At 31.8% G+C, this 11,943-nt stretch overlaps 1 protein-coding gene and 1 pseudogene across 1 annotated transcript; one reads left to right on the top strand and one right to left on the bottom strand.

Moving 5' to 3' along the window:
• Positions 1–450: 450 nt before the first annotated feature.
• LOC146900823 (replication protein A 70 kDa DNA-binding subunit B-like) lies at positions 451–3,118 on the top strand (the record flags this gene model as incomplete). The annotated part of the gene is made up of 10 exons (XM_085736981.1): positions 451–736; positions 834–930; positions 1,029–1,156; positions 1,254–1,338; positions 1,440–1,569; positions 1,699–1,853; positions 2,115–2,220; positions 2,353–2,408; positions 2,451–2,616; positions 2,705–3,118. Coding segments are annotated over 10 exons (1,623 nt in total), but the record flags the coding sequence as incomplete, so codon positions are not given.
• Positions 3,119–4,957: 1,839 nt separating this feature from the next.
• LOC146900822 (uncharacterized) lies at positions 4,958–5,994 on the bottom strand (annotated as a pseudogene).
• Positions 5,995–11,943: the final 5,949 nt, after the last annotated feature.

Raw genomic sequence — 11,943 nt, 5'->3', positions numbered from 1 at the left:
TAAAAGAACCATATATGAACATGTTAGTAAAACAATTAGCCTATTAAATTTAAACGATTAGCCTATTAAATTTAGAGGTGGGGATTTATTTGTTTTGGTTGGTGCTGAGCAGTTTTTGGGTGCGCGGGGTTCCTGTTCCTCCACTATAATCTTCTTTGTTATTTTGAATTCACTACACTTTCTTTTTGGGTGACTCTGTTAAAAAAAAAATTAAACAGCCAAACTGCACAGCCGCATCTAACAGGACTGCCCAAAACACACCCGAAAAACAACCTAAACTATTATAAATTGATAATAAAAGAAGTTTTTTAATTTGATTCATGATTGTCCATACTATGGACGTGTTGATAAGATTATATCATTGTTTTTTTATGTTTCACCTTTATTTTTTTTTAAAGAATTTGTTTCAGTTTTATAATTCTCATTATCTTTTTATTCACATAAATTCACATAATATTTTATTTATTTCAGTTGTCAAAGATACAAGCTTCTATTAAAAGCAAGGATTTCAAACAACTTGGAGATTCTATTGAAGAGGGTGCTTCATATACTATAGAAAAGTTCTTGGTCCAATTTAATAAAGGAAATTTTAAGCCAACAAATCACAAATACAAGCTAACTTTGATAGGAAGCACTATTATAACCAAAACATCTTATGATAAAATTCCTGCAAATTTGTTCAACTTCACAAAATTTCAGGACATTATTGGTGGTACTGATAACGATGTTTTAATGGGTTAGTACTTTATACTAAAATTACAAATTAAATATTAACTTATTTTTAGATTTTTATGATTTCTTCTTTATGATTCTGCAACCATGTTTATTTTTAGATGTCATTGGCCATGTGGTTGGAACGACTGACATTAAGGATGTTCAAGTAAAAGGAAAAATGACTAAACTCTTGGACTTGATGCTTGAAGACCTTGAGTTAGTGGAGTTTTTTTTTATCTTTGTTTTAACTACATATATAGATGTTTTTTTAATTATTATTCTTAGTCTAATAAAAATTATTTTGTAAATTTCAGGAGCAATACAATCATTTGTACTTTATGGGGTCATTTTGCTGAACAAATGAATAGCTATATGAGCACAAATGGAAATACTTTTCCTATTGTAGTTGTTATGCATCTATGTCGACTTAAAGTTTTTGGTGGTAATTAGATTATCTTTTTAAAGGTAATTATTTTTAATTTCTTTGTATTGTTAATGATATATATTACTTAATACCTTTTGGTGTATCATTTTAATAGGTATGTATGAGATTGCCAATGCATTCAATGAAACCAAGTTGCTTATAAATCCCAACATTGAAGAATGTTGCACCTACAAGAAAGGGTATGCACTAACCTATCGTTATTACACATATATTATATATTGATAATTATTGAAAGTTTTTTTGTTTTTGTTAAGTATGATTTTCTTATATTTTACGATAGAATGGAAACTGGCAATGCATCTTTGACCCAAGGGGTCACCCAGATGATAGCACAATCTTCACTTTCTTTGTCTAATGATCTACTCCAAACAAAAAACATGACAATTTCAGATATTACACAAGCTAAACAGGTCTACAACTTTATGTTGATTTGCTTTGACTTATACTATTATACTATGTTGTTAAATAATTCTTAATCCATATCTTTGTGTTTTAATTTTCTAATTATTATTCTTAAAATAAATTTAATAACTATGCAGGTGGGTGCATGTGTTGTCTTGGCTAAAATTATTGACATAGACACCAATAAGAAGTGGTGCTACGTTTCATGTGATAAGTGTTTCAAGAAGGTTGAACCTGTTTGTACAAAACACTTTTGTGAAAAATGTGATACATTAGTCGATGCTACAAAAAGGTAACGTTTTCGATATTAATTTTTCTTATGATTCACTCATGTTTTTTAAGCTAAACTCAATTATTCTTTCTATTCGGTTACTTATATAATTAGCAAATCTAATTTCAATTTTTTTTCTTTCTAATAACTTACTATGTACATGATTATATAAACGACGAGTTGCATCATCACCACTTTTATTCTTTTGGTCACTGATTTTTTTGGTTAGTGATTCCTTATAAGGTTATTGAATCTTTCATGTATATTCACTTTTCATTTTAGGTTTATGGTGCACATTCATGTTATGGATGATAGTGGGTCAACTACCTTTGTGTTGTTTGATGGAGTTATTTCACAGCACTTTGGAAAGACTGCAAAAGAACAAATGGTATTGATAATGAACTTAAGTATATTGTCTTTTGTATTTTTTATGTTATATTATTAAAACAATAAACATTGGTTTTAATTGTTTACTAATCCCTTTCAAAAAAAATTGTTTTCTAATCCAAATCAAAAACAGGAAAAGACCACAAATGATTATCCAACCGATTTTGACACCTTACGTGATAAGGAAATGCTTTTCAAACTGGAGATCAATCAAAAAAATGTTGAACAAAGGTTTTATACCTATGCAGTCAAAAAGATGTCCGATGACAATGAAATCATTGATGAGTTTAAGAAAAAGTATTATATTGAGTGTCATGCTGCTCCTCCGAATGGTAAGGAAGATGATGATGTTGATATCATAGGTCCTATTACTCCCCAAACTGATGATAACATTAAGGTAGTTAAATATTCTTTATATCTACTTTAAAAGTATTCATAAAACTTATTAAATTAACTATTTCTATGAATGTTTATTATTCATGTAGCTTCTTGGTGATGAAGCTAATTCTATTCCTAAAGATACTCATCCATCCAAGTCTTTGAGAAAGAGAAACGCCGACTCAGATGCAACATATATTGACGTTGATTGTCAAACTCGGTCGTCCACCACTAAATTGCGGAAAGTTGTCAAAATTAAGCAAGGACCTCAAGATTGTTTGACACCTTATTTTTATTTGTCTATTCGATGTGATAACGAGAATTCTAAATTACTTCAAGTTTTTATTGGTTTTATTTTGGACACGTTAATTCATGCTCACTTACAACTATTATTGTTTCATTTACGATTACTTTATTTATTAATCAATGTCATATCTAACTTCCCGTGCATCGCACGGGTCTTAATACTAGTTAACCTAAAAAGTGTATTTTGCTTATATTTTGAAACGGAGGGAGTATAACTCAAATTGATCTTTGAATTAATCATTAAAAATTAAGATGGTCTATGAATTAGGTCTCTCATTATCAAATTGATCTATGAATTATATATGGGATATTCGAGTATACTGTTTTTTTTTTTTTAAGGGATCGGGTATACTGTTTATATACAATTGTTTATCATTAATTAACTAGTTAAATCTGTTATTAATTATATCGTTAAATAAAAATAAGAGTAAGTATATTATATTTTTTTCTCAAAAAAAAGTAAGTATGTTATATTATACTCCCTCCGTTCTTTTTAAAGTGTCGTTTTAAAATATTAACACTAAAATAGCAAAGTGTATTTTTGCACATTTTCTTCCTATTTTACCCTCATTTTAATCCACCAATATATTTTTATTTTGTTGCACACACTTTCTCTTTCCAATAAATTTAATATGTTATCTTTCTCTCGGAAAAAACATTTGTTAGTTACTATCTTCTATCTTGTCAAACGAGTCTTTAACTATTTCTCTTTCCTCACCTCCCATCAGCCGTTCCAATTAGTCTTCCACTCTTTCTTCCTTTTGAACATTCATGTTGTCTTTTATTTTATTTTTCTCTCAAATATGTTCTTATACTTTGCGCTTGAAATTTTTAACAATTACTACTCATCTTATTTATAGAATTTTAACTATTGATGGAACCATCATTAAAGGTACCAAATTTTGTTTAAATTTTAAGACAACAAGAAACAAACTTTGTTTTAAAAAAAAAAAACTTTGTTTTAAAAAACAAACTTTAGTTTTCCAAATACAGTATATAACATTAATTAGTTTTATTGAAAAAAATAAGAGTAATTGACAAATCATACCTTTAAAATACAAAAACGACTGTTAAATAGGAACGAAAAATCCACACTAGAACGACACTTAAAAATGAGCGAATGGAGTACTAATTATGGTTTATTATTTTTTAAGTAATGGGTTTTGTTAACGAGTGCCCCCGGGCACTCTTTAAGGATTCTAAAAGAAGAAACTATTTTATAAAAAAAATCAAATATTTCGATTTCCGATGCATTGATTACATATATTTTCATGATAAGTTGTCATTTAAAGGTCTTAACGAGTACCCCGGGGGCACTAGTTAACATTTCCCTTAAGTAATTGTTATGGTCTATTATAAAAATCATATATGTGAGAAATATTTGTCACTAAAGAATTAGTTAAAATTACTATTATTTACCAACAATGAATTGGTCGCAAATATTTGTCACTAATTTACTAATGACTACTCCCTCCGTCCCGCAATAGATGACCTATTTGAAAATGTGCAATTTCGACCTAACTTACTTTGGCCGTATTTTTCTACTAATATACAAAGATAAATAATATCATATAAGATGTCGTTAGATTCGTGTCGATGAGTATTTTCAAAATATCAAATTTTCATAATTTTTTCTTATATATTATTCAAGATATTTAAGCTCAAAGTTATGCATTGACATGCGTAATAAAGTCAACTGTGTCAAGTATTATGGGACGGATGGAGTATTACTTTTTCCACCATATGCCTTTCCTCGCGCGCTCTATTTTTTTTTCCAAAATTACCCACGGAGCTTTCCAGATTATATAATCCGAACATGTCCGGATTGTATAATTCGGATTCAACCAGTACACAGAACTGAAACGGATTTGCATGTCATTGTGGTTTTTATCATTGTTTTTCAATAAATCATTATATATGTATGTATAAAAGGCAATTAACTTAAATATTATATCAAAAAAAATTTATATATATATATATATATATATATCATTATACCAAAAAAGAGTTGAATTTATATCATTACACATTTCACCTAATGATATACATTTCAACTAAATTAACGATATATATCTAATATATGGCGCCGAAAGATCAATGGGACTATCATCCACTTCAACCTTCACACTAGGACCAGGACCAACAGGACCAACCCTCTCATCGGGATCAAGATTTTCAACAATGTACAATTCTTCATCATCTTCTACCACCTCTTGACCCGCCGCCCGACTTAGCTCATTATAATCTACCATTCGGATGGCATATCTATCAGGTCAGTTGTCTGCATCCTCTCGATGGCGTTGTCTCCATAGGTTGCAAGTGGGAGGAATTGGATAATCATCCTTCAATTTCAATGCCATAAAATGGTTGTCGTTCACATATGCTAGACACATCAACAGAGCGATACTTGGCGGCAGGGGTGGACCACATAATGTCCTAACCCAATGGACAACACAACAACCGCTTGGTTGAATTTCTGTGCGATGAGAAAACCCATATCCGGCATTGTCATCCATTTATCCTGTGGTGCATTGCCAATACCGGCGTAGGATAGAGCGTCTAAGACCTCTTTATACCGCCTATCATCATTAATCATCCTCCGATAGCGAGCATTTTCTAAACCGATAAGCTCTTTGTAAAGGTTGTACCGGACTAATGTGTGATCATCAACAGTCAAGTTACGTAGGACCGCAACTGCTCGGAACCCACAATGGCCATCATCGGGTACATCCGTAACCTTTTCAATAAAGCCATGCATCCAAATTGGGATTTGGTCTTTGTGTGGTATATGGACTTCAACAGGTGTTGGCTTCTTCGGATTTTTTGGAATTGACTTAGGAGGAGTAGGAGACATGTTGCTTTTCCGTGCACTCTTTCTACTCGTCCCTGTTGATCTTGTCTGGGAACCCTGTGTCTCTTGCTCCTGGGAGTCAACAATCTCCCATAGCGAAGGGGACCGCCTTGTCGAACGAATGCTTTGCTTATCTTTCATAGGAGCTCCTTTGGTGGTGACCTTATTTGGCGGTGGACGCATAGAGGTGGTCTCTGGTAAAACAAATTGTCGGAATTGTTCCTTCAAATGCAACTTCATGTTGTAATCGGCGTCCTTGAACCGAGCCTGCAATGTGTAAGAAAACTGTTATTTTGGCGGTTGTTGAAAAATAGGCAGAAACATGCATTCTGGTCTGTGCACTGATACATTCCGGATTTTAAATTCCGGAATTCAATTATCGAATTCGGAATCTAAAATCCGGAACTTCCCGATACACCCTTTGCATGAGCCTTAAATGCGCTTGCATGAGGCGTAAATGCTACCTTTCGGAATTTATAATTCGGAACTCATTATCATGGTCCGTATTATTAAATCCGGATTGCACCAGTACAGGAAATTAAAACAGAAATCCTGGGCAGAACCTAAAGTAACACAGTTTTTTTAAAAAAATTACCTGAAGAATATCCCATTTTGGCAATAGAGAGATGTCTTCCTTTTTTTCAGCTTCGGGTCAACCTGTAACGCCCGTTTCGATTATTTAATTATTTTAATGAGTTTTAGAATATATTTATATGATTAGTGTGATTTATAAGATTTATGTGATTTATATGATTTTAGATAAATTTATGAGACGTTGTGACTTATTTTATTGTTTAATAAAATAAGATTCGAAAATAAAATAAATATTAAGTTGTGGGGTTATTTTGTGTAGAAATATATTTGTTATTTGAGGTAGAAATATATTTGTTATTTTGTGTAGAAATATATATGTTATTTGGTGCAGAAATATATTTGTTATTTTGTGTGGAAATATATATGTTATCTGGTGTAGAAATATATTTGTTATTCAGTGAAGAGGTATATTTGTTATTTGGTGTAAAAATACTACATACATGTATATTTTGATAAAATATGCTATTATGTGTTATTTGGTGTATTAATATTATTAAGTGGGAGAGATATATATTTAATTTAGAAATAAATAAGATTATGAGGAAAAGAGTAATATTGAGGTGTAAGAGAAATTAGATGAGGGGTTATAAATAAGAGAAGTTAGGTTTAGAAAGACATAGAACGTACGATCAGTTTTTGGAGAAAACACGGTTTAGAGAGAAGAGAAGAGAAGACAAAGAGAAGAGAGAAGAGGCTGCATCGATTGTTAAGGTAAGGGTGAGACTAGCATACAATTCTATTATGTGTATGATACTAATGATTGGATTTAACGAGTTGTAGGATGAGTTTGTGAGATTATGAGAAATTAGGGTTTGAGTGAAAATTGATAATTAGATGATGGAAAACCGTTAGATTGATGTAGAAATTGTGTACATACCTTAGATAATCCATGGGTAATCATAATCATAGAGCTTGAAGTGAATTTATGTTGTTCTTGAAGGTTTTCATGAAAAATGGGTCAAATGGTGATTTTTGTTGAAATGATGTTTTAGTTCAAGTTTTATATGGATTTGGGTGTCTTTTCATGTTTAGAAACGTTTAAACAAACTTTGGGACCAAATTTGGGCTTAGGGGATTCAAAATCGGGATTTTGGGATGAAAAATGAAGTTTTCCCGAGAGTTATCTCTGACAGCATTCTCTGTTTCCTGTTTTTGCATCTTTTTCACACATTTCAGTTTTGAATTGGATTTAGGTGTAAACACGAAAGTTGTAGGCATGGATGTTAGCTTTCTAATGCCGTTGGTTTGACTTCAAAAGGATTTATAGAACTTGAGTTATGGTCAAATTACTGCACGTAGGTCACAGTGAATTTTTATGGACTTTCAGCACAACTTTTCCGAGTTTAAAATGAAAACTGGTATTGATCGGTACAGAATTGGTCTTAGGCGTAAACATGAAAGTTTTAGATAATTTTGTTAACTTTCCAGTGGCTTTGGTTTGACATGAATATGATTTTTAGTTTTTGAGTTATGATGAAAATACTCCAAGGAGGTCTTAGCAAAATTGTACGGTGACAGTATTCTCTGTTTCATGTTTTTGCGTTTTGTTCATATGTTTCTGTTTTGAATTGATCTTTGTTGTAAACATGAAAGTTGTTGATAATTGTGATATCTTTCCAGTAGCCTTGGTTTGACATGAAAATATGTTGTGCATGATTATTTATGTTCTTACAAAGATGCATGATGAATTGTTGATACTTGAATACGATGATATATGATGAATTAATTGTGTGCTGTCATGTTGTTGTTAATATTATCAATGTGATATTGTTATATGAGTATTAATGTGAATTAAATATAATGTTTTAAGATGCTAAGATGTTAAGATGTTAAGACGTTAAGATGATATGAACTTGTTAAGTCGTCTAGTCGTTATGAAGTCGTCAAGTTGTTAAGATGTTATGTTGTCAAGATGTTAAGATGTCATAGATGTTCATGAAGTTTCTAAGACGTAAGATGTTGAGTCCATGCATACTCATTTATAGATGAGGGCTCATGCCCTGGAGCTTTTGCTCAACCCACGACGATGAGAGCTTTTGCTCAACCACGACGATGAGGGCTTATGCCCTAGGAGTATATTTATGCTCAACCCACGACGATGAGGGCTTATGCCCAAGAATGGTACCACATGCATTTGCATTTCATGATGATTCGAGATGGTTTAAGACGTTAAGAGTTGCATAGTCGAGTTTAGATGCATTGTCGAGTCAAGATGTTAAGTTGTGATGTTTTAACGAAGTGACTATAGATGAATGATTATGAAGATGTTTATGATGAATGATTATGAAGTTGTTTATGATGAATGATTATGAAGTTGTTTATGATGAATGGTTATGAAGTTGTTTATGATGATGATGATGTTATATTGATGTTATATGATTTATGATATGATGCTATATGATTTTTGATATGATGTCTATGTCTATTAGATGATGATATGTGACGATGTTATGATTATTAATTGATGATATGTGACGATGTTATGTTGATGATGTCTTATGATTATATTTATGAAGATATATGATGATGTTTATGATTGTATTTTTGATGATGTATGATGAAGTTTATGACTAATGTAGGAAGATTAATGATGCTAGTTAATGAAGTTTAAGATGTTAGATATAATTGTTGAATTATATGCCTAATATTATTGTTTTGTGAAATCTCACCCCTTCTGCTTGAAAATGTTGCTCTTCGTATGGGTAACTTGCAGGTAACCAAGATTAGTTGCGGTCGTGAGTGGACTCCTCACAAGTGTGTGTGTCTTAGGTGCTCTGATACGTAACGGGATGTGATTATGTCTTTACTTTATGTTCCTTACGTATTACTTTATGAATCTTTCAAGAATTGATGTTGAACTAAGTTTTATGAGATTTTATATTGAGGCCCTTGTGCCAAAGATTATTTAAGTTGTCAAACTATTCCGCTGCGAAGTTTTAAATATTATGTTGTTGAACGTTTTGAAGGATAAATTATTATTTATTCCATTTATGATTTTTAAGAAATATGACATTCCTGAAGGATAAATTATTATTTATTCCATTTATGATTTTTAAGAAATATGACATTCCTTTTCGTGATGAAAAACTCTGATTTTATTTATGAAAATTTTACGTTGGGAAAACGGGGTGTTACACAACCTCGTACTCGAACCTCAACCTCTTCTAGTGGGTGTGAATTTCATCCAAACGGATTGCGGTGCCGTTCTTGATCTTCAAAGCTATCATACACGCACACGGTAATCTGTAAGTGATCAAACTCAAACAACCACATCTTGATTTATCCGTACCAATTTCAAGTGTTTTATTATACTCCACTACGAGATGATGCAAAACATCCCTTGAAATGTTCCGAATCAAATTAGACCACAACACCTTTCCTTTGAACCTATGTTCAAGCATTATTATGCTCGTCTGAAATGAAGCATGTATTGCGGTATGTTGCAACTCTAGCATGTTATGAACGGATTGTCAGTTTGTACTCAAATTACCCATACTACTGCTCATATACTTTTTCAACCGAGCGTACAAATTCAGCTCTGTTTGTTGTAGTATTCCCCATATGAAGGTTTTTGTCAACCCAAAACCTCACAAACTTCTCCTTAACCGGATCTAAAATTGTCGTTTCAACATATTCCAAAAACTTGGGAAATTTTGCGCATAGAACTTTGAACTGGGTCCAATTATCAATATATGATTCCTTCGTGTAGGAGTCCACAATATCCATCCATGCAGCCATCACAGTCTTCACCACCTAAGCAGACTTAATCGCTTGCCCATTCTTGCCTTTGAGATTCGTCACTTTGCAATCCAATTTACACTTTACTCTCACATTTTGCCCAATGTGATATGAGCACAACAAAGTAGTAGCTTTAGGGAAAACCTTTTCCATAGCATTGATCAAAGCATTGTCCCGATCAGTGACAACTACTTTGGGATAGAGATCTTTGGAGTGCAACATCTCACGACACCTCTCAAGAGCCCAATAAACATTGTCTTGTCTCTCAGACATCGTATATGCAAAAGCAATAGAGAATGTTTTCATGGTAGAGGTGTTACCGACAAACTCAAGCAATGGAAGACAATACTTGTTTATCTTGTATGTTGAATCCAACACAAGCACCGTGGAGAACGTGTTAAACAACTCGATAGAATCTGGATGTGCCCAAAAAACATCACTGACATCCTCAGAATCAGGATACTTCCTACAATGATAAACGTAACCATTATCAACCAAAAACTTCAAGAGATGTTGCATGTCATTCCTCGTACCCCTAATGAACCCCTAATATACGAGATACATATTTGTCACTTATCAATGAGGTTTTTTTAGAGATTAACTAATTAATTTTTGAATTAATTATTCTAGATTAAAATGAAAGTAATTTTTTTTTGAGGGAAAAAATGAAAGTAATTATAATATACTAATTATATTTTATGGTAAAAATCATACACGAGACAAACTTTGTCTTGATTGTTCGTACAAAACAACTTTAACAACTCTACCATAAATGGAATAATTAATTAACTAAATAATAACAACTATTGTTAATTAATATGTCATAATTGTAATTTGAATTTAAATTATCTTTATATTTACTCCGCATATATCCTCACGAACTTCACTCAGTTAGTAGGAACAATGCATAATATATGTAAGGTCTGGGGTTCAAACCCCAACCACCACAAAAAAAAAAAGACTTAGGAATTGAACCTCTGCTTTTATATTTATTTATATTTTAGAAAACAGATAGCTAATAAAATTACCATACTTAACTTGTGTCATTTCTAATACTTGATCCATAATACTCGATTCAAGGGTAGGTTACCTGATTGATTCATGGTCTTTTTTGAGTTACTTATCTTTTCTTGCTCCTTTTCTTTTCCCTTTTGTTTGTTTTGCTTTTAATTTCTTGTTATTTTCTGCGTTTGACATTTGTCTTTTGTCTGTATTTTTATCGTTTGAGAAGGTTTTAGTCTAGTCCCCCTTCTCTTTTGTTCTTGTTTCTTTTATTTTTATATATATCCAGGGTATTGCAGTTGGTTCACCATCTGTATCCAATTTGCCTAAAAAAAATTAGCTAATAAAATTACCATACTTAACTTGTGCCATTTTTTTTCCACGTACTTTAAAAAAAAAAACAAGTGTTGCTTTGTCCACAACGCACAACTAATGCGGAATATGTAGCAGCTGAAAGTTGTATAGTTAAGATTTTTACATGTGTTTGACTTGTATTTTCAAGACAATATTTCTCTTTATGGATTCATTAAACAATGTCCTTATGACACTTGTTAGCAAGACCCATAATAGTTATTTTTCAACTTTTTTAATAAAAAGATAGGAAAATGCTACAGTGCCCCACGACACTAGCTAAGAAAACAAATATGGAAATTTTGCTTTGAGATGTAGTGAAAAGTTGAATGTTCGGCTTTATGAAAGTTAAAAGTTGTTTTTAATGAATTTTTTTATTTTTAACTTTCTTAACTAGCATGACCCTTAAAGATATTTTGGTAGGCAATAAGGTTGGAAAGAAAATGTAATATACCTTAGTGGAAGGCCACGAAGATATCTTCATAATTAAGAGAAAGAAAAATA

Source organism: Medicago sativa, chromosome 8 (genome assembly GCF_051527215.1).
Source record: "Medicago sativa cultivar Bolivia chromosome 8, Bolivia_mono, whole genome shotgun sequence".
NCBI classification, from domain to species: domain Eukaryota; kingdom Viridiplantae; phylum Streptophyta; class Magnoliopsida; order Fabales; family Fabaceae; genus Medicago; species Medicago sativa.
The sequence above is the reverse complement of the archived record's forward strand: the minus strand, read 5'-3'. Positions and strand labels throughout refer to the sequence as shown.